Below are 24,687 nucleotides of genomic sequence, written 5' to 3' on the forward strand. Positions count from 1 at the left end.
ATATTAACGTATCAGTGTTCTTATCAACAGTGTGTTATAATGACTTCTGATTAACACTGAAAAGATGATTGATGTTCCTGGGATTGTAGAGCACTGACAATGTGACATTGAGAGAATTCAATCCAAAGCTTGTTAATTTCATAGATTCATTCAATTTCTCATTACTCCTTTGTGACTATGTTTGTTTTTGTGACCATTACAATGTAGTCACAATTTAACGGGACCTTTCAAAAACAACAGTAAGGGAAAAACTCTTAAAATTGTCACCTAGGGTGATTATTACTAGAAACAGAAACGATGATTTCAGTATGTTATTTTTATTTTGTTTTAAAATAAAGTTTATTACGCTGATTTTTATTCAGGAGTCACATTTAAACTGATGCAAGCCAAAGTCGTAAAGGACTCCAAAGTCAAGGCAATAGTTGACATCAACAGCACCAACATATGTAGGCTGATTTAGTTTTTCAATGGCCAAAGAAGAAAGAAAGTGTATTTGATGTGAATTCCTCTATGAGAAACATGGCAGGCATGCCGGGTCCTAGATTAGTATAAAGCTAATGACTACTGATTGAGAGCAGGCGGAGAAAGAGATGGGGGTGTAGTTGAGGATCAGTAGAGTTTATCTTAGTCAAATACTTTTATTATTAAAAGTATAGAAAATATAAGACTTGCTAAATTTACATATCAGAACTAGTAAATCTATTTTATTAAACTCATACTTTACATGGATTGAAAAGCAATGTTTACAAAAAGAACACTGATATGGAAAGTAATATAGTTAGCAGAGATAAACTGTGGATGTTTCAAATAAAATCATCTACCTACAAAAATTTTATTGGAACTAGAATGTGGTATTTTTCTTGTATTTTTAAATTAGTGTATCTGAACTTTGTATCAGTCAGAGGAAAATGTAATGATTGGCCCTAACCACATGGAATGTCATAATCATAGTAGTTACCACTACCCAGTAGTAGTAACCACTACCCAGTAGTAGTAATTACCAATATTCCAGACTTTAGTCTAGATACTTTACATTCATTATTTTATTTAATCCCTATAACAAACAACCCTGCTAAAATAGGTATGTTCATTGCATCTTTTATCTTTGTAAATGATCTACCTAACACTCTCCCATCAGTTTGATTGAAAAATTTGAAGCTACCCCCAAAAACTTTCTCATCTAACCTGGCAAAAACTCTACAGTCCATCTTATATAAGCACATATATATTTTGTTTTGGTTTCTCCTTCCTTACAAAGGCCAATCCTTACATTGGGCTCTCATTATCACCTTTCGGGCTTTACAAGGACCTTATTCTATTTGTGCCCTGAATCATCAATCTCTTTCTTTACTTGATCATTTATTTCAGTATAGTGGCCTTACCCTCCATACCCTTTGGTATTCTTCCTAAATATCACCTCTTATCCATAGCCAACTCAAGAGTTCTCGTCACTGTGATCTCCATGTCCTTATCTGCTATCTACTGTCCACTTCTCAATTCATATTGGCTTCTTTCCCAAACTCTACTGAAACTTTTCTTGCCAAGATTACATATGACCAACATGTTTCATCTTGTATGCTCACATATTATTCCACCTCTAGTTGTTGCTTTTTGCACACACTCTCACTCATCTCTATGGTTCTCTACCTCTATATATAGATATTTTCAAGGTTAGCTCTGAGACAATTGTCCACCAATTTGCTCATGCCAAAAGTTTAAGAGTTACCCCGGCAGGTTTACCTTCATAGCTATGACTTCAAATATGATGTATATGCTGATAAATCCCATTCTTAGCACTAAGCTTGTTTTCCTGCAACTAGATGGTCCTATCTGGGGGTGATGGGAGACAGTGACAAATGATCAGGCATTAGATTCTCATAAGGAATGTGCAACTTAGATCCCTCACATGTGAAGTTCACAATAGGATTTGTGTGCTATGAGACTCTAATGCCACTGCTGATCTAATAGGAGGCAGAGCTCAGGCAATAATGTGAGTGAGGGTGAGTGACTGTAAATAAAGATGAAGCTTTGCTCACTTGCCTGCCACTCACCTCCTGCTGTGTGGTTTGGGGTTGGAGACCCCTGTTTTATAATTATTTGTAATATTGTCACTTAGATAGCTCATGGATAATACAAATTTAATACACTCAAAATGAAATTCTTGAATTCCTTTAAATAATACCAATAATTTATTCCAATTAGACCACAGTAAGGTTGTTAAAAAATAAGCAAAACAAAAAAATGTACAATATATAATCTTTAGAACACATGATGGGTAATCTCTGCTTTCACATCTCCCATCCATGCCACTAAGATAACCAATGTGCATTTTTTAAAAAGTCCATTCTATAACTTTATACCGATTTAACAAGATGCTCATATTAGGTTTTTACTGTTTTGTCTTCCATAGTAGGATAATGATACATCAATATTTAGTAACTTTTTTAAGAAACATGACATTAAGAATGTTCCAAGTCAAACCATTTAGATTTGATGTATTCTCTCTAATCTTCAATGATATGACATTCTATGCATGTTCCAGATATGATTCAACGATGTGCATTGCTATATTATTAAATTATTTCCAATCCATTTTATTAATATTTTAAATTTAAAGCAAATATGTTATACACACAAAGCCCACGATATCCTGCTTCCTACTGCACTTTCATTGAAACCTTGCCCGTTACGCATTAACAACACTGGCTTCTATTCAATACCATGAAACTTCCCTGCATTTTTTTCTATCCAGAAATTTAGTACTGTTTTCTTCATTCTGGAAGAAATGCTTTCCTTATTCCTTATCATCATTGGATGGCTGTCTCTTTCTCGTCTATCAGATCAGTGCTCTCTTCTTTTCTTTTACAGGATCTCTTAGGGTAAAAAGTTAAACTGTTGTGACAGAGACTCAAAAACAAATGCCTCAAACAAGATAGAAGTTTACTTATATGTAATATAATGATCTAAAGCTGATGTTCCAGGTTAGACGTGTTTCTACTCCAGGTAGTCACTCAAATACCCAGGTGAATGGTGGCTCTTTTGCGTTCAACATGTGGCTTTCAAGATCTCCCATATCTCTGGCAATTTAGATGGGAGTGGTGGTAGGTGGATCAGGAACATCAAAATTTGTGGAGATTTCCTCCCAAACATACTAAGTGCAAGTTTCACTCATCATTTTTGCTTGCCATATTTAGCTGCAAAGAAGTCTAGGAAATGTAATCTCTGGTTAGACAAGCATGTTTGATCAACAAGTCTACTATTATGGGAGAAGGGAGAATAGATCTTGGTGGACAATTTCAGTCTACACTCAGAACACTTACCACAATTTGTAAATGATGTATTTGTTTGTTTTTAAAACAATCTTCTGATCTTCCTATTAGATAGTAAGCACAATAAGGGTAAAATACCTGCTTGTTTTATTGTTTTATTCACAACAAAACCTTCTGCCCTAAATACAACTTCTGTTTTTTACTAGGTTCTCTTTTTTTTTTTTGAGATTGAGTCTGACTCTGTCGCCCAGGCTGGAGACTAAGTCTGGCTCCATCTCCCAGGCTGGAGTGCAGTGGTGCCATCTTGGCTCATTGCAACCTCCACCTCCTGGGTTCAAGCAGTTCTCAAGCCTCAGCCTCCTGACATAGATGGGATTACAGGTGTGTGCCACCGTGTCTAGCTAATTTTTGTAATTTTAGTAGAGATAGGGTTTTGCCATAAAGGCCAAGCTGGTCTCAAACTTCTGGCTACAAGTATTCCTCCTTCCTCAGCTTCCCAAAGTGCTGGGATTACAGGAGTGAGCCACCACATCTAGCCTAGTAGGTTAATTCATTAAATAACTGATTGAATGAATGAAAGGATTTTAAAGGTAAAGAAACTGAGGCTCAAAGAAGTTAAACAATTTAGGAGAATGGGTGACTATTCTTCAGAAAGGTAGAAAGATGTATGCCTCAGATGGATAGCTTAACAAGGTAGCTAGTAAGCACTCTGAATTTCTGTGATTCTGTTATGTAGGAAATCACCACATTCCAAATAAGATCATGAGTCTGCTTTGTAAAGGAATAAATCAAGAGAAAATTGAAAATATACTTTCTGTCTCATTGGTTCTGTCACAAAGAACTCTTTCCCTCACACTATTACATCCTAAATTCTCATAGATGCCAACCACACATTAAAATGGCAACCATTAATCTAAGATGCTGGAAGACTGCAGCAAACTTGTGACATACCTTTTTAAAATCACACCTTCCTTGGACAGATTTGCCTGTAAATATGTGTTGGGTGTAACAGATTTCCTGCTAGGCTACACTGGAAGAACAAAAGTAAACAGAGAGTCAGTATTGTCTTTATCACATACTGTGTTTAATTAAAAAGAAAGAAAGAAACACAAGATTTTGCAAGATAATAATCAGTGCAGTTAAATTGATTGTCAGCTGTCTTCTGATCAGCAAAGTATGAGTATTCATTCCCCTTAATAATAAAAATACTCTGGAGATTCTTCTTTCAAATGTTTCTTCTGCAAAGTAACTAATTATAAATCTGATTTTCTTTGTTTTCCAAGATATTGAAGACTTTGAAACTAAAACAAGAAGCACAGTATCTGTCCGAGAAGGTCAAGGTGTGGTGCTTCTCTGTGGCCCACCACCACATTTTGGAGGTATGATGGGGTAATTTGGGTCACATCATTAATGCGGTCACTTGGAGAGTGATGTGAGCACATCAGGTCTTAGAGTCAACGATAACCTTTCATCAAATCAAAGGAACTGTGAAATCTCATCAAGCTCATCTACTGCATACAAGCAGTTCTATATTCAAATGTTTTCTACTAAAAATATTTGTTTAAGCAACCACACAGCAAATATGTCTTTAAGGAGATACAGCATGGCATTGTACATAGGGTGAGTACCAGGACTTTGTAGAGACACTGACCACAGCTATAATTTGGTGCTGTGACAGGCAACTTCATGACAAGAGGGCAATTTATTTAACCCACCTTGAGGCTTGCTTTTCTCATCTATAAAATAGAAACATTAACTGATGTTTCTGTTTAGTTTTGTTGTAAATGTTAAATGAGCTAATAAATATAAATTAAGTAGTGTAATGACTAGTAGTTTAATAAGTAAAGAAAGTTAAGATTGTTACTACATTTTTATTTTTGGGCTCTATGGAGAAGCAAATTCCAACCAACACTCCTCTTGGTAAAATCACATTAATTATTGGAAGAGATAATTACCCATTAACTGGAAGCAAGTTCTGTATAGCACCAAATCAGAATGTCTCCCAGCAATAGTAAAAATCAAGCAATAAATGCCAACCTCTACTTTGGAAGACTCTGGATTGGTCAGTGGATTGCCTTACCCTTGTTATAGTTGATTTCCACTCTGAAACAGGAGAACTTTTAATATACATAGGACAGACATTTAAAAATAAAATTTAAGGAGTTTACTTTTAGTGTTAAACCAAATATTATTTATGATCCTTGAGAAACTTAAAAGTATTTTTCTATTGTTATTTTTATACAACCTCATAAATTTCCATTAGCAAAAGAGAAGAAAGCTAATTCAAAGTTAGCAATATCTTATTCAGTATTATAACAGAGTATTATGGCATTATATTCACCTGAAATGACAGGGGAGAGTTGCAGTGCTTTTGATGCTAAATTGAGATAAAATAATATTGTTGCAGAGCATACAAAAATTGCTCAGGCTTTTTGTTGATGCTGATTTTTTAACTATATACAAAACTATTTTCCAGCACCATAATCTAAGATGACAAAACATGCAAAATCATATCAGTTTCTGCTGTCAGTCTATGTCATTTTATGCTCTGTTATTGCTCAAAGATTCTTTACACTTTTGAAAATTGTTTTCAAGTTTGTTTAGTTGGGTTAAAAGAAATGTCAAATATTTGTAAATGGATCAGCTCTATATGTAAAAAATAAAAAAATATATATAAGGCAGCCAGACAGGAGACACTTGTTCATTACCTTGTCACCTATCAATATTAAAGAATATGTTGATCTTTTTAAAGCATGTGAGGCCCTCATTATAATGGTGCCCCTGGGATCAATGCCATAAAATTAAGTCACAGATATACAAAAACTGCCTTAAATTAAGACCTTTGTAACTGAATAATTTTGCTGCATGGGAGTAAGGGCAAACATGTCTGATACCAATTTTTTTTTTTTTTTTTTTTTTTTTTTTGAGATGGAGTCTTGCTCTTTCTCCTAGGCTGGAGTGCAGTGGCAAGATCTTGGCTCACTGCAACCTCTGCCTCCCGTGTTCAAGTGATTCTCCTAACTCAGCCTCCTGAGTAGCTGGGATTATAGGTGCACACCACCACACCCAGCTAATTTTTATATAAAAATATAAAGTAGAGACGGGGTTTTACCATGTTGGCCAGGCTGGTCTCAAACTCCTGACCTCAGGTGATTCGCCTGCCCTGGCCTCCAAAAGTGCTGGGATTACAGGCATGAGCCACCATGCTTGGCCCCAAATTTAATTATGTTACAAGTAGCATCTCATCATGATTCCAAGCATATTTGTTGGCTGAAAACTGTTTCTTGCTAAAGTTAAAGTCCCTGTCTCCTTGATGACTTGCAGTTAAGGGACACTCTCAACTTGTAGAGGCTGCTGAATTTCTTGCAATGAGCATTTGTCCATTGTCAAAGCCAGCAACAGAGAATCTCTGTCACATTAAGTCCCTCAAATACTTCAAACCTCGTTAGCTAGGAAGAGCCCTATCTCTTGTAAGGACTTACCAGATAAAAATCATGCCCACAAAAGCTGAAGACAGTTTCTTTAAATCAACCTGTGCCATCAAATCTTATCTAATCATAAGCGAGATCTCTCATCCTGTTACAAGTCCCACTCACACTCTGATGAAGAGAATTATACAAGGGCATGGGTCATTGAAGGTCATCTTAGAATTTTGTCCTACAATATGTTTTTCAAATATTTTGTCTTCTATTTACAATCTCCCTAAAAGCTCTATATTTCCTACCAAACATGGCTTTCACAGAGCAATGTCCTAGAAACATAGTAGTGGGGGCATACAGAGTTAACAGGGCACTGTAAAGTAAATGTTGGCATGGCCAAATTATTTTTTAAATCTCATGTGTAAATATTTAAAAAGCTTCTCATAAAGAAGAATACCACAAACTTCACAGAGATAGAAGGCCATAAAGGATGGATTTTTTTTTTTTTTTTGGCAGAGTCTCATTCTGTTGCCCAGGCTGGAGTGCAGAGGCGCGATCTTGGCTCACCACAACCTCCACCTCCCAGGTTCAAGGGATTCACCTGCCTCAGCCTCCCTAGTAGCTGGGACTGCAGGTGCACACCACCATGCCCAGCTAATTTTTGTATTTTTAGTAGAGATGGCGTTTCACTATGTTGGCCAGGCTGGTCTCAAACTCCTAACCTCGTAATCTGCCTGCCTCACCCAAAGTGCTAGAATTACAGGCGTGAGCCACAGTGCTTGGCAAAGGCTGAAATTTTTACATCAAATTTTTGACAATTTAGTCTGTTGTCTTTTTCTACATAACCAGTTAGCAAGAATGAGTCTCACAGGGAGTTCTGCAACAAGGGAGAAATCACATTAAACTTGCTATTATCAGAACATCCTGAATTCTTTATGCTTTCTTTTTAGTGCATTCACATAAATATATACAAAACCTTTTTTTTTTTAACAAGTAAAGCCTATCAAATACATTTTAGTGTGATATCTGTATATCTATGTATATATATCTATAACCTTATAAGACAGTAAGAAAAAGTATCAACATCGCTAAATTTTATAAATTTACCCAGCAAAGAATGGCTCCAGTTTTCAAAACTGAAACAGTAAAATGTCTAGATGGCTTTTCCATGTAAATGATTAGCCACAACCCCATGAAATAACCGACATAAACCAAATAAACACTGTTACAAAGTCGTTCTTTCTTCTGCATAAACAAAGGAGACCTGACTCCAGTATAGACCTTCTGTGAATACTTTCTACCCACTTTGGAAGCACAAACACAGATGTGCTGGTCCTCTATAAAGGGAGGGTTTGACAGGGAAAGGTTATTCTAGCAGAGAAGGCATCACAGTGAAAAAGAAAATGAACCTAGGCAATAATGCCAGGACACAGTCCAAGATACTCTCTTTTATCATTTCAAAATGTGGAAGCAGAATAGGCACCATTCTCTGTAATCTGAGTGGAGGAGTATATCTGTTTTTTAATCCTATTTCATAATCAGAGACGGGTTTTGTGATTGTAACTGAATCTCTGACCTTAGGACCAGACTCAGCTCTTGTTCCGATCTTCCCAAAGAGTCTAATCTGTAAAATTCTGAGAAATGTGGGTTTGACAACGCTTTGTAAGGACAGCACAGAGAGGACTACAATGCACACCTGATTACAAACTTCGGAAATTACTGTTAGGCATTTCCTTCATTTCTCCTAAAGGCTATCTTACTGGTAGGCTATGACTTCCTGCATCTTCCCAAAAATCTCCAACAAGTCTCTCAATTATCTATTATAATTCTTCTCCATTTGGACACTCGTCTCAGAAAAATTCCATTCTCCTTTAGCTTCTCAGTGCTTGGCAGAACCAAAATTTAGTAGATGGCCAAACAAAAATATTTCATTTCTTCTACTATGTCCCTGCAGGGTTCTAAGGTCATCCTTTGGGTCAAGCAACAGAAAGAAACAACACAAAACTTTTTTTTCTTTTTGAGAAGGAGTCTTGTCCTGTTGCCCAGGCTAGAGTGCTGCAACCTCCGCCTCCCAGGTTCAAGCGATTCTCCTGCCTCAGCCTCCTGGGTAGCTGGGACTACAGGCACCTGCCACCACACCCGGCTAATTTTTTGTGTTTTTAGTAGAGATGGGGTTGGTTGCCAACTCCTGGCCTCATGTGATCCACCCACTTTGGCCTCTCAAAATGCTGGAACTATGGTGTGAGCCACCATGCCCAGCCCACAAAACTTATTTTATATTTATTTTATTTATTTATGGGGATATGGTGTCACTGAGCCTTTGGCTGAACTTTGAGCAGTATGCAGAGAGGTCTTTCCACCATGGATTCTCACTTAACCCAAGAGTGAGATTTTGTCAAGTTTCAGTCACTCATCACAAAAAGTCTGCACAAACTATTTGCAACGGAGCTGAAGGCAGAATTTCTTTTAAATTTTGGAATAAACATAATGCCCTTGAAGCCAAAAGTGAAGGAGAAATATGAAAACAAGCAGTCAATAAATTTTCAAGGGTCCGGTGAGTTAGCCTAGCCTCATAGGAAATTTTGTTTAAAAATGACAGAATGAAGCAATAATACATGTTATCCACAATAATTAAAATTACCTTTACTATGTAGTAATAGTTTCACTTTATCCAAAGTAAAGAACACTCTTTCCCTTTGTTGGATGGATATGAAACTCTCAATCCCGGGCTCATAAAAATTATAGATTTAAAATTTCTTTTAGAGGAAATGGTCCATTGTCTCCTCAGATCCAACTTTTAGGCTGGTAGAACAATTGAATTGATGCCAGAAGTTTGGATCATCTATGTCTGTAGCAGGAAGATAGCACTACTGTCTGAGCCCGCTGTTTGTATTTGCATCAATAAATATGTTGACAATTCCACTTAAATTAAAAGTCACTTGAAGCAAAGCCTCACAATTGTGTTATAGAATAAAGAGGAAAATTATATAGAGAAAAAAGTGCTAAATTTTAATATCCCTTTCCTCTAGTTGGTGTATTTGCTGTTTCTGGAGTAAATGAAGGTGCTTTTGTCTTAGTGGGTAGGTCAGATTGACAGTGGGTATGTTACTTGAGGCTCTTTAAATGTATAAAAGGCAGACAGGCCCAATAGTTGCCTGTTGGTATAATAATAATAATAATAATGATAATAACCATAACCATCGTTATTGAACTTGTTATTAATGTGACAAATATTTATTGTGTAGTTACTAAGTGTCACTCATTTTTTTTGCATTTTAGTGATAAAGTAGAGAAGAGAGACAAAGTTTAGTTCCATTAATCTTATAATAAAGAAATATAAAGCATTACAGGTAGTAATAAAAGCCAGAAGAAAAATAAAAGGGGATAGGAAATAGATGTTGCTATTGTATATTCTAAGGTAAAAGAAGGTTTCACTGCCATTTGAGCAGACAAAGACGTGATGGAGTGAGACATATTAAGTGAAGGCAGTTCAGGCAGAGGAAATAGCATGTGTGAAGAACCTGTGGGGAAACCATGTGTAGCATGTCACAAGAATAGCAATGAGGTCAGCATACATGAAGTAAAATGAGCAAACATGAGAAGAAATGAGGACACACAGCCTTACGTTCAGACATTTTAGGAAGTTTGCCTTTTCCCATGAGTGAGATTAAAATTCACTGGATGATATTCAGCACAGTGACATGCTTTCTCTGACTTTCATGTTTAAAAATTTACTCTGGATAATAGACCACAGAGGGGCAAGAATACAAGCAGTTAAAAAGTGATTGTGTTAATTCAGGTGAGAGATAATGGTGGCTTGGACCAAGTAGATTACTGTAGACAGTTGGATAATTGCCAGTATTTGGTATATATTTATAAGGTATAACTAAAATAATTTTCTGAAAAATTAAATGAGCATTATAAGAGAAAGAGAGGAGTAAAAGATAACTCCAAGGATTTGGGGCTGAGCAACTGGAAAAATGGAGTATCATTTGTTGGGGTGGAGTTGATGAAGGGGGAGCAGGTTTGGGGACGGAGTAAATCAGGAATTTGTTTAAGGAGATGTTAATGTTCAGATGCCAGTTAGATACAAGAGTGAAAATTTCTAGCGAGCAGCTGGATTACATGTCTAGGCCAAAAGATCTGGTTTAAAGAGCTAAATTTGGAACTCACCTTATATAAGTAATATTTAATACTATATAATCAGATAAGATTATGAATACTTACTATGTACTAGGCACTCAACTCAGCATTTGGAATACCTCAACTCATTTAACATTTAAGGGAAGATATCTCAATTTTATAAGTTGTGTATTGTGTTAAAATTGTTAGTGTTAACTAACAACTATAGTTAACTAAACTAAACTAACAACATAACTTGGCCAAGATCTTGTCTCTGGAATTCCAAAGATCCTGTCTAAACACCAGTGCATTTATTCCACTATCTAATTTTGTCTGGCATAGTCTGGTCTATAAGAGATCCTTAAAAGTTATTAAATAACACAAGGAGGTAGCAAGAGTTCTTGTTTCTATTGGTGACTATGTAAACAACATGCAGAGATGTCAACCGATTTGCCTAAATTTAATATATGGTGTTAGAACCAGGAAACTCATGGCTGTTCCCACTCTTCATAGCTGGCCAGTCACCTCTCTAGAAAGTCTGTTTCTTTAAGTCCTATGCTGCACGTTCCTTCCCTCCACTTTCAGACTCCATTCACTCTCAGAAAGACTGTTGTCCTTGCTTTCCAGCACATCAAACAGAACTCTCCTATTGCAACCTGTTACCATGTGTAGAAGTCTGGGATTTCCAACACTGGTACACTTTGTGGCTGGGGAGACAGGGAGTAATTCTTTATTGGAGCAATTGCTCTGCCCATTGTTAAGATGTTTAGCAATATCCCTGGCTTCTACTCACTAGATGCCAATAGCACTCCCTCCTCCAATTGTGACAAAAGTATGTCTTCAGATATTGCCATATATCTTCTAGAGGGCAAAATTATCCTTAGTTAAAAACCACTGGTACAGCCCATCTCTTACATTCACCGTATTAAGTTCATCCATAAAGGATGGAAATTAGGAAGAAAAATAAAAGTCTAATCCTAGTATATTTGTATACTATGACTTGTTCAGTCTTCCTGAGAATTGGAGGTTTCCTAGAAGTTCACTCAGAAGCTAGCTGTAAGATAAGAGTCTGGTGGGACTGGTTTTGCAAAGTACAGATCAAAAGACCTCACTGATAAAATCAGATATGGTGAAGAAGCCAGCCAAACCCAGCAAAAGCAAGATAGTGACAAAAGCGATTTATGGTCCTCCACTCTCCTCATTATTTGCTAATTATAATGTGTTAGCTTGCTAAAAGACACTCCCACCAATGGCATGACAGTTTACAAATGCCATGGCAACTTCCAGAAGCTACCCAATATAGTCTAAAAGTGGAAGGAACCTTCAGTCTTGGGAATTTTCCTCCCCTTTCCCAGAAAATGGATGAATAATCCACCCCATGGTTAGCATATGAGCAAGGAATAACCATAACAATAGCCAGCAAGCAGCCCTTTGGGCTGCTCTGCCTATGGAGTAACCATGCTTATTCCTTTACTTTCTGCTTACTTTCACTTTATACTGTTGGCTGGCTCTTGAATTCCTTCCTGTGCAAAGACAAGAACCCATGTGGACTCCCAGGCTGAACCCCAGTTTGTGGATTTGCCTTGGGACAGCTTGTTTTCCTTCCCGCTCCAAGTATGGTTGGCCAGTGTATAATCAGTTCTGTAGTTCTTTGGAACTAAACAATAATACTAACCTATGACATCTTATTTACCTGTCATTCGTAGGCCATGAAGACCACCATCACCTTGATTTCAAACTGTAGTTGTATCAATCAGAAGGGATCCAGTAAAATCCAGGTGATCAAGCAGTAATTGTGGAACAAATGGGAATTCAGATAGGAGTGGATTTTAAAGGCGTCAGGCCCTTTTCTGGGTTGCATCATAAACTTCCTTGGGACTAGTATCAGAGACGTCAGTCCAGAAAAGGAATTATTCTTGGATTAGGTTTTTGTCACTGAGCTAGCATAACCATGATTTACCATCCAAGAGTCAGTCACATTTAACCCTGGAGCACTACACAAGATTTGCAGTAAAGTACACACATTCTGGACTATTCCAAAGGGGGGATTTACTCAGTAAATCTGAACACTAGACTTCAAGTTCTTTATTCTATTCATTTATTTTCTACCTCAGGAAACATGCTACCAATTTTGAGATCTGTTCTACAGTGCCGGGAGAAGTTCTCGGTGTCAATGTTTATCATGAGTTATTTTTTCTCTAATAAAAATTACATGCTATATAATGGGTATAATTGCATATATCTTTCTTGTTTGTATTTTAAACATTACAGTACAAGATGTAGGGCTGTAAAAGATGTCAAAACATAATCATGCTCTAGGGAAAATAGGATTTGTTGTATGCTTGAGAGAGCAGCAGATAGAGTCTTCAATTGCTTACTGCAGATCTGCCATTTGTAATCATAATAAAATTGTAGAAGATGGTGTCATTGTGAAACTACAAAAAATGTTTCAGGAAGGACCAATTATCATTCAACTCTAATGCTACTGCTGAATCATCACAGAGAAAATGCATCACAGTCATTAATAACCAATAAATGTCATAGATGGTGGAGAAAATATTTAAAAATTCAATGGTTTCGACCTAAGTGGCTCATAAATTATACATTTAATTAAGAAAAGCCAAATGGGAAGGTTTTTAAACTTCCAATTTGGAAGGTTGTTTTTTTTTTTTTTTCTTTCCCCATTAAAAGATATACAAATTAAGCACAGCAGTGGCTGATGCTTGAACAAAATAGATAAAAGCCCCCATTGCTGGCTGGCTGTTCAGATGAATGGGAAGAGCCAGCCCATGGCAACAAGGGAGCAGGGCAGGATGAGAAATACTATGACAGCAAAGACTTGCAGCTTTACATCTCCACCAATTCAGAGGGCACAAAAGGGCACCTGAATTGTACTCCCAGAGCTGCTGCTAACTCTATTCCCCTCTGCTTCTTCACTTGTAAAAATGAAGAGGTTGGGCTGGCAGGTCTCACAAATCCTTGCTATCCCAGACATTTTATGAATTTAGAAACTGAGAAACAGCCTCTCCTCCAGACTCCAACACACCACTCATACACAAGGTGGCCAACTGTTCTGAATCCAAGTATTTCCCTTCCCAGTGTCATTATGCAGAGGAGACTGAGTTTTACGGTTTTCATCAATGATTTTCAAAGTGTAGATCCAGACCCCCCAGTGTCATTATCACCTGGGAGCTTGTTAGCAATGCAGATTTTCTGGCTTCTCCCCAGACTTATTGAATCACAAAGTCTGAGGTTGGAGCCCACTGCTTGTGTTTAGCAAGTCTTCCAAGAGATTCTGATGCATGGTGAAGTTTAAGAATCTCTGCTTCAGAGGCCCATTTAAGAGGGAAAAGTTACTTCTTCAAGTTTTTATATCTGTTCTACTCCCTGCTAATATTAGCAATAAGTACTTTACAGTAATTTCAAATGGCAGTTTAACTTATTAATCTATGAGGTTCTTAAAAAATTGGATGCAGGACAAGCAATGTCAATGGGGGAGGAAATGAACAGTGAGGAATACTTGTCTTAGAATGTGAGTAGGGTTGGTTACTTGTGGAGCTAGGGATTTGGGAAGGAAGGTTAAAGGTGAAGAGGAAGAGCCAAGGAGAGGAAATGAACGTAGAAAAAGAGGATCTAATGAAATGAAATGAGAAGACAAGATTAGAGAAGAAAGAGTAAAAAGGAATGAGCAAAATCTCCAAGAAATATGGGACTATGTGAAAAGACCTAATTTACGTTTGATAGGTGTACCTGAATGTCATGAAGAGAATGAATCCAAGCTGGAAAATATTCTTCAGGATATTATTCAGGAAAACTTTCCTAACCTAGTAAGGCAGGACAAAACTCAACTCCAAGTAATACAGAGAACACCACAAAGATATTCTTCAACTAGAGCAACTCCAAGACACATAATCGTTAGATTCACCAGGGTTGAAATAAAGGAGAAAATTCTAAGGGCAGCTAGAGAGAAAGGTCAGGTTACCCATAAAGGAAAGCCTATCAGACTCACAGCAGATCTCTGAGCAGGAACCCTACAAACTAGAAGAGAGTAGGGGTCAATATTCAATATCCTCAAAGAAAAGAATTTGCAACCCAGAATCTCATATCCAGCCAAACTAAGCTTCATAAATGAAGGAAAAATAAAATTTTTCGCGAACAAGCAAGCACTCAGTTAGGCCTGCTTTACAAGAGCTTCTGAAAGAAGCACTATACACAGAAAGGAACAACCAGTATCAGTCATCCCAAAAACTTACCAAAAGGTAAAGAGTATCTCCATAATGAAGAATCTACATCAACTAATGGGCAAAATAGCCAGCTAGCATTAAACGACAATATTAAACTCACAAATATCAAGATTAATCCTAAATTTAAATGGATTAAATGCCCCAATCAAAGACACAGAGAGGCAAAATGAAGAAAAAGTCAAAACCCATCGGTATGCTATATCCAGATCCATCTCATAAACAAGGACACACAAAGACTTAAAACAAAGGGTTGGTGGAAGACTTACCAATCAAATGGAGAGAGAAAAAAAAACAGGAGTTGTAACTTTCGTCTCTGACAAAATAGACTTTAACAGTAACAAAGACTAAAAGAAACAAAGAAGGACATTACATAATGGTAAAAGGATCAATGCAACAACAGGAATCAATGATCATAAATATATATGCACCCAATATAGGAACACCCAGATACATAAGACAAGTTCTAAATGACTTATAAAGAGGCTTGGACTCCCGCACAATAATAGCGGGAGACTTTGACACCATGTTGTTAATATTCGATGGATCAACGAGATAGAAAATTAACAGGGACATCTATAATTTGAACTCAGACCTGGAACAAGTAAACTCAGTTTACTTGTTACTGGGATAACCAGGTCCACAGAACATACATTTTTCTCAGTATCACATTACACCTATTTTGAAAGTGACCACATACTTGGAAGTAAATCACTCTTCAGCATTTGCATAGCATTTCACAGACTTAATGAAATATTAGCTGGCTGTTTGTTAGTTATTTTCTTCTCTTATTATTCCTTCCTGTCTCCGCTGTTAAGCACAATTATCGGCAAAAAAGAGGTTTTTAACACCTATTTTTAGATTGCATTCCAGCTTAGGCAATAGAGCAAGACTCCTGTTCTCTCTCCCTCTTTCTCTTTCTTTCAAAAAAAGAAAAGAAAAGAAAAAGAGAATCAATTTTAAAGACACTGAAAAGCAGAAAGGCATTGTTATGGAAATGGGTCTAGATCCAGATTCCAAGAGAGGGTTCTTGGATCTTGCACAAGAAAGAATTCAGGGCGAGTCCATTAAGTGAAAGCAAGTTTATTAGGAAAGTAACAGAATAAAAGAATGACTACTCTACAGACAGATCAGCCCTGAGGGCTGCTGGTTGTCCATTTTTATGGTTATTTCTTGATCATATGGTAAATAACGGGTGGATTATTCATGCCTCCCCTTTTTAGACAATTTAAGGTAACTTTCTGATGTTGCCATGGCATTTGTAAATTGTTGTGGTGCTAATGAGAGTGTAGCAGTTAGGATGGCCAGAGGTAATTCTCATTGTCTTCTTGGTGCTGGTGGATTTTAGTGGGCTTCTTTACTCCAGACTTTTTTATCAGCAAGGTCTTCATGATCTGTATCTTGTGCTGACCTTCTATACCATCCTGTGACTTAGAATGCCTTAACTTTCTGGAAATGCAACCCAGTAGTAGGTTTCAACCTCATTTTACACAGCCACTATTCAAGATGGAGTTGCTCTGGTTCAAAGGCATCTGACAGTATCATTAGAAAAAGAGCGAAGATTTGGCATCTGCAGGATCTAGGTTCAAGCCCTACTCCTCCCACATGTTATGAATACAATTTTGGGAAATTGCCTTTATACTGTTAGTTCCTGAACCCTCTCTCTATAATGGAGATATTAGCAATATGTTTTAGCCTCATAAAGCAATTGCTGGCATGATGAAAGTTTTTTTGAAATTTATTATTAATCTTTATGTAATCGTTTTTATTTCTGGACTAGATTCTTCCAGGAGCTTCTAAATATTCCACTATTAAAAAAGGATACACCACAAGTAGGAATAGATTGGAAAGTTTTAGCAGCTAAGGTAAAAATGAATTCACCAAGGGAGAGAGGAAAATTACAGTCTCCGGTCACAAGATTACAGGTTGAAGAATACAAAGATTTCTTGGGCACTAGTGGCAACATGTAATTTTTGTTAAGTGAAAGGGGTGACATTGGATTTCAGAGAGCTAAAGCTTATTTCTCTGCACAAATAGGCATTGAATAAGGATCCATAAGCTGAGACATGGCCCTAGGAATTTGCTCAAGATTGTCTTTATTTCACAAAAAGTTCAAAAGATGAGGAGTCAATGATGACAGGAGAATCTGAACTATATTTTTTCCCTCCTTTTTATATCGAAGAAAAATTTGCCATCTGGATGACTCTAGTTTCAAACAAAAACCCTTTGAGCATCTCTTTGGTGGAGACAGCAACAGGCTTAGAAGTGAGGCAGCAAAGGACGTCAGTAAAGAAACTGAAGCAAGAGACCACATGGAACAATGAAAGACTCCAACAGGGACTTGCAAAAGAAAATAACGACTCAATACATGAGAACAGCATAAGAATCTCAAAGCATTTTTCAAAAATAAAAAGCAAACTGAATTTATGCATATTCGATCCAAAAGCATAGACTCTCGTAGGGAGATCAAAGGAATGTTGAGGGTGGAGTAAACCATTCATAGAAGCTAAGCTTTAACCTCCATCCATTGTCAAAATATTTTTTTTTTGCAACATCTCAAGTAGTGTTCATCCATACACTGCTTGATCATGTCTAATGATAAAGAGCTACTACCTAGTAAATCATCTACTACTATCCTAAAATTTAGACTGTTCTTCATTATATTAAGTCTAACAGCATTCTGTCACCTCCAGCAGCCACAAGTCCTACTTTTGCCTTCTGAACATTGATAGAGAGGGTTTTATTTAACTTTTTATATACGTAGCAGCCCTTCAATGTATAAAGACAGCTGTAATATGCTTCCAAAATATTTTTTCCCAGTGCTAAAATCAAAGTTGTATCACTTTCTTTTGTGACTAGCCTTTGCTACATTTTGTTTTTTATCTCTTGATAAACTTGAGATTTTTAATTCCTCTTTCAATAATGGGTGCTCTGAACAAAATATTTTAATCAATTGCATGAGTCATTTGGAGGGTGTTAAAAACATAGATTCCACAATACCTGGCTTAGACAGAATAAATAAAACTAACTTGCTAAGAATTGAGCTAGCTATTTGTATTTTAACAAGCTTCCTTAGTGATTCTAATGTGCATCAGGTTTGGGAATTAATGAATAAAACATAAAACACCAATTTGAACAGTTTAGAGTAAGAATAAGAAATGTTATCCATCCTGTTTTTACAAGTTGCACCTCATTCTGGTGTTTAGTCTTTCTGACACTATTCTTGTCCTGTTGTTTCTTTCTTCAATTTACACCAAAAAATGGATATTAATTTAAAATTCTAATATGACAGAAACACATTACAAAGAGAGTAAAAGCCCTTTGTATTTCCCTCCACCCACTCTGAGAAAACCATTGTATACATCTTCATGTTTTTAAATGTAATAATCTGCGTAAACATCACAAACACACACACACACACACACCCATGCACACACGTTCCCACATTCATAACATGCTTTTTACATAAAACTGTTGCTTAGGTATTTTTTCCTACCTGACACTGCTTTTATCGGTTAAATGACACTTTTTGCATTTTCTCTCTTCGTGCACAAGTAGCATTTGCTGTGTTACTGTTATTCCTGGTCAAATCTTTACCTCATGTCTTCTTCATTCCTGGGAATGATACCTGGATTCTGTCTGCAGAGATAAATTTCTTTTTACTGACATCATTTATAAATTGTTGTGAAAAAGTAATTCTTTTGCTCCTTCCCACTATTAATAGATTCACTGTTTCCTTCTCTTTCCTTCATTTCACCTTTCCTTTCTCCCGTTTTTTCTTTCTCCCTTTTTTCTTTCTTTCTTTCTTTCTTCCTAAATATCTCATTCCTTAAGTGTGTGGTTCATGCTTTATACATTTTTTTTTCTTGATGGAAGGGATGATAAAATGACAATATTCCTTCATTCCCACTTTCAAGAGTTTGTCTCTGCAGATCAGATTTAAATCCAAAATAAGTGTCAGTTTGTTTTGCCACCATGTACTTTTGGTAATTTAAATTTAGCAAGGTTAGTGAAAAATGTTTCAGATAGTCTGTTCCCAGCTGAGGAAGCCTACTGGAGCATATCAGAAATAATTCGTTTCTTTTGTTTCTGCCATGTCTTGCTTCTGTGCCAGTTTTTAATATAAGTACAGTTGGCAAATAAGAACTCAGCTCACTGGACAAGAGGCTCCAAGATGCATAAACTGCTCCCCTGTGAGCTGTGATTCCAAAATGTATGAGGGGCCATCCAAGTGAAGGCTTTTTTGTTTTTGCTTAGCTGCAGTGCATTCCCCTTCTCAACCCTGAGTACCTATACACTCTACCTATTCTAGGGGTCCCCTTTGGACTAACTATGTTCTTCCACTTCCCTAGATGTAGTTCTGTTCTACCTAGTTTTCACAGTACAGCTAATTTTTTAGCTTCACGAAGAATTATATTCACTAAACTTTAATACATATGAATATTTGCCTTTGCTCAAATATTTCTGGCTAAAAAAGAAATTGACAGCACATGATTTTTGTGAGGCTATAGGACAACTGAAACCCTCAAATATTGCTAGTGGAAGTATAAACTGGTACAACCACTTTAGAAAATTCTTTTGTCATTTCCTATTAAGTTAAACATACATCTACATTGTGGCTTACTCCTAGGAACCTAGCCAAGAAAAATAAAAATGTACACAGTCTTAGACAAGGATGCTTATTTCAGCCTAATACATAATGACCTAAATCTGGAAATAATCCAAATGCTCATCAACGGAAAGGTGTCTAAACAAATTATGATATATTCATAAAATTGAATACCATCCACAATATAATGGAAGAAAGGACTTATAGTCATGACGACAATAGATGAACCTTAAAATTATGTTAAATGAAGGAAATCCGACATAAAATAGTCCATCCTGTTTGATTTCTATGACATACAAATGACAGCAGAAATAATTTATGATGATAGAAATCCAGTAGTGGTTGCAGTTGTAGAAAAAAATGCCTATAATGCCTTTGTCAAAGCATATGTCATCCTACATTGAGATTATCCACATTATTGGCAATTAGCAGTAACTGATGTGACCTTCATAGGGCACAGGTTTTGTTTGGTTTTACTCTAAGAGCTAAAACTGTCACAGAATAGCTGCTTAGAAATTATGTAATAATCAGGCCAGTGCAGTGGCTCATGCCTGTAATCCTAGCACTTTGGGAGGCTGAGGCTGGAGCATCACTTGAGCTCTGGAGTTCGAGATCAGCCTGGGCAACATAGTGAGACCCTGTCTCTATAAAAATAAAAAGGAAACTATATGATGATCAAATGAATGAACTTCAAGATCTGTGGTAGAGTTCTTAAACTTAAATTTTTAACAAGTACTTGCAAGTATGTTTAATTCTTCTGATAATGCATTGAGAAACACTGCTTTGAAGCAGCATAAGTTTTGCTGAAGGAATTCAGTGTATATATATCTTATGGCCTTTCTTAATAAACTCATCCACTTATTTCCTTAACATCCTATTGTTACATCCTTAATCTCAAAACGTCAGTGATGGCAAAGTGCCCAGATAATTTATCATCAAAACTGAGATATATTTCAATGTAAGGGAACATCACAGTTACCCCAGATGACAGCTATTGACTGAGCAAATAGAGGCACAATTTTCTTCTAGTTATGGGGAAGTAAGACAAAGAATTTTCAGATATGAATGAATGCAGTAAGGAAAGTAGGATTTTGGTTTTCTTTTTCTGTTTTTCAGATTTGTCTTATGCATGGACCTTCAATGATAACCCTTTATACGTCCAAGAGGACAATAGGCGATTTGTATCTCAAGAAACGGGAAACTTGTACATTGCCAAAGTGGAACCATCAGATGTGGGCAACTACACTTGCTTTATAACAAACAAGGAGGCCCAGAGAAGTGTTCAAGGTCCACCCACTCCATTAGTGCAGCGCACTGATGGTAAGATAATGAGTTATCTTGGGAATATACTTTATCTGTGGCCCTTAAAGCCTGGGAAGATCTCCAAAGCTTTCTGCTTCCTTCTTGTTTGGTGGAGCCACATTTTCTATGAGTTTAGTTTCAATTCACAAATATGTAAACCAGAAATATGATAAAAAATTCTCTAATTCACCCACTTGGTGCAGTATACATGGTTCTGGGTATACCAAGCCATCTCCTTTCTGGCATTGAAACAGCTTGTCGTTTTTTGCTTAAAGACTACTTTGTGAAAGCAAAAATGGTGTTCGGGGGAGTTGGCGTGTGTGTATGTGTGCACGTGTGGGTGCTGCCAAACTTATATAATTGAATCAATATATTTTTAATGAACATATGTTACAGCTACTTTTTAATGCCCCCTATTTTTCATATTTGCCCTTTTTTTGTTCACCCTTTATTTACATGGCTGGCAAAATGGAGGGAAAATTTCATATCCAAGGAAAGCAGAGCAGACTAACATTAATTATGAGCATTCCAAAGAAGAGAAAAACACAAGATTTATACTAATTGTATTCCTCTAAGGAACATAATTCAGACTAATCTCTGACGAGTTTTGTAGCTTAGTCAAGTCATAGCTGGTACAAGATTTAGAGAGCCAGAAAGTTTAAGGAAATCATTGAAGTAGAAAAATTCTCTAGTTGTTTCTTTAATTAAATGTTCACAGTGGGATTCATAAAGATAGAAAATTTGTTGATGCATATTATGATTGTATTCAGGACTTGAAATGCAATATTTCATGGAGTTTTTCTCCCCTCCAAAGAGCTGAAGAAAAGCAAGAATAAAACGCTAATAAAGGCTAACAGAATTGTGAAACAAGTCCCTTAGAAGGAGTTCTTATAATAGAGTTTTTATAATCACTAACCACCTAAATATATTTGCAAGGTCTTCATTAAGATTTCAGCAGCCATTAGACTTATTCCTAAGTCCAATTTCTCTCCTTCAATGAGTCCTGCTATTTATGACTGGAAAAATTCATGAGCTAACAATACACTTGGAGATTCTACCATGTTTTTCCTTTTTTTTTTGTTTTCTATCTACTCTTAGTTTCTGCTTCTTCCCTTCTTAATTCCTTCCTTCTTCTATCCCCTCTATTCCCTTGAACACATATATGGTAAAAATAGAGCAGAAGCATTATGCATAATACAATAACCAAACCTCTTCTAAAAGTGGGCATGCAAGTAATATCAGACATCAAGAAAGCGAAAAAGAATAGAACCTATCAACTTAGTTGAATGAAGTAGTACTCACTACCTTCTCACCATAACCTCTTTAAATGTTTATAATGATCAAGGTCTTAAAAATGAAGTATTTTTATTTCATATGTATTTTGTAATTTTCACTTTCTCTGCAATTATATTAGCCACCAACAATCTATCTATTTTAGGAATGTATTAATCTGGTGTTTGGTGTATAAATTAAAAGTGATCAAATTATTTAAATAATCTTGAGATGTCACTGATAAAATTAATTAAGATAATGAGAATAGCCTACAGATATATTTCTGTTACAACATCTCTGGTAGGTAGTGTATTTACAATAGTTTTTACCACTGTCTTATTCTTATCTTAGCACATATCCTCAATTCCTTGGATTGAAAATTTTAAAACTTAAAACAAATTTTTATAAGTATACAGCAAACTTATTTAGCAGCAAAACTTACTGTACTAATACATGAATATTTATATACTTATCTCAATTAATGTTATGACTTTCTATGTTTTGCTGCAGAAATACTCTTATTTTGGATTAAGACCTACCACAGTGGACTTCTTACAATGTTGGCTGAAAAATTCCTTATTTTATTTTTTAAAATCAGATCTGGCTCTCTGAGTTCTGTCAAAGGTAGATAAATATGGATATCACTGGAGAAGGGTCTTTTTTGAAAACACAGAAACATTTTAGAATCTATATGTATCAAAGTCTTAATTGAAAACCCTAATTCTTATTAAGAAGAAATAATCAGGTTTTGGTTAATGAAGCATTTACTTCATAGAAAATTTCTATTCTCCAGAAATGCTGCTAGCTCTTTTGATATTTAACAGGTGTGATGGGGGAATATGAACCAAAGATTGAAGTGCGTTTTCCTGAAACTATACAAGCTGCAAAGGATTCATCTGTAAAACTGGAATGTTTTGCCCTTGGAAAGTAAGGTTTTTGTTTTTGTTTTCCTGGTTACTTTAATTTTTTTTTATTAAAAACCTTTTTGTTATTCAAATATTGCTCTAAGGTAAATTACCAAGTAGATTTCAAATGCTGGGCAACAGTGGAACTTTCTGATTTGTATTTAAACAAACATGTCTAATACTTGAACAATGCTCAGGGCTGCAACTGGAAATGATCAAGGCTGCAATTCTCCCCTACATGTGCTGATATTTCCTTTAGTTTAAGCATAATGAGACCCTTTTAGGCAGCACGTTGCAAGGGAATAAGTGCACTTGTATAAAATGATGGGCAAGTTACTAAACCTTCTACATATCCTTCACTGCCTCTTGTCCTACATCGAGAAATACATTGCCTGGAGAATTTCCTTGCTTAATTAACCAACAATTCTGATAAATAAAAAACTACTGCTCATTTACGAAATAAGACTGATTAAAGTCCATTGTTCATAGTGGATAATTAGAATTGAGCCCAACCTTCCTTGATAGTGGGGGCATTTTGTTTTACTCAGATAACTATTTATTAGGAAGAGATTTGGAATACTTTTAAGCCAGGAAAATACCCACATTTTTGCATGGGATATCTAGAACACCTCTTTGCTATTTGGAGGTATACAAATTTTGTGCTTGTAAATACCAGGAAAAAAAAAGACAAACAGACTAGACTGTCGTTTTCAAATGTTAATATGCATGTGAACTACCTGGGGACACGGTTCAATTCATATTCTGACTCTAGGTCTGGGGTGATGTTTGATTTCTCCATTTCTAAAAAGCTCACATAAATTAGTCATGCTTCTTGTAAACAGAACATACTTTGAGTAGTAAAGGACTTGACTGACTCGGAGGTAAGCTCAGAGGGCTAACCTTTAAATCCAGTCTATTCCTAATGTGGCCATCACATTTAGAAATAGTGACTTAGTCTCAAAATTCTGGAAAACATCCTTAAATATCTCAGTCATTTTATTAAGTTAAACATACTCAGCAATCCAAATAATGGTGGTTACTAAATCTCAATTTCTTTTCTATAGATGGAATTTTGTGTATCTTTGAATTAAATTTCTCAGAATAGTCATTTCCCATGGATTTAAGAGACCATATTTTCTTTTCATACAGTATGAGTCTTATAGCATTTGTCAAATAAATAATTATTGATTGATTAAGTGATTCTTAAGAAAGTGACAAATAGGGGCTTTACATCAGTTTTTATTTGTTTGCCTGCCTTTTAAGACGTGATGAACTTTCACCATTTTCAAGCCTTTTCAGAGGTTAAGATTTATAAAAATATTAAATGTCATGGAAATACTTTGAGAATTAGATAATTAATTTAAAAAGAAAACCAATGAAAGAGAATATCTGAAAAGAATACTAATAGCTTATTTCATTGCATTTGGCATCAGGAAATATCAATTCTAGAAATTTAAAAATGCCCTTCCACAATAAAATACGTGAAAATGTTGAGGCTATTTCTCATGAATCTAATGATAATAATTTCATTTGCTAAGCACCTATAAC

The 24,687-nt window shown here is 36.0% G+C and overlaps 1 protein-coding gene across 2 annotated transcripts in view; it reads left to right on the top strand.

Annotated features, from left to right (window-relative positions):
- The window catches only part of CNTN6 (contactin 6), a 320,026-nt gene that overhangs the window by 190,327 nt on the left and 105,012 nt on the right, over window positions 1–24,687 (top strand). For both annotated transcript variants that reach the window (XM_012468488.2, XM_012468487.2), the window contains exons 5-7: window positions 4,553–4,648; window positions 20,777–20,980; window positions 23,059–23,161. In XM_012468488.2, coding sequence (XP_012323911.1) covers window positions 4,553–4,648; window positions 20,777–20,980; window positions 23,059–23,161 — 403 coding nt within the window. The remainder of the gene's footprint in view (window positions 1–4,552; window positions 4,649–20,776; window positions 20,981–23,058; window positions 23,162–24,687) is intronic.

The sequence above is a fragment of the Aotus nancymaae genome, unplaced genomic scaffold (genome assembly GCF_030222135.1).
Source record: "Aotus nancymaae isolate 86718 unplaced genomic scaffold, 86718_ANA_hifiasm-v0.15.2.pri h1tg000046l, whole genome shotgun sequence".
Lineage (NCBI taxonomy): Eukaryota > Metazoa > Chordata > Mammalia > Primates > Aotidae > Aotus > Aotus nancymaae.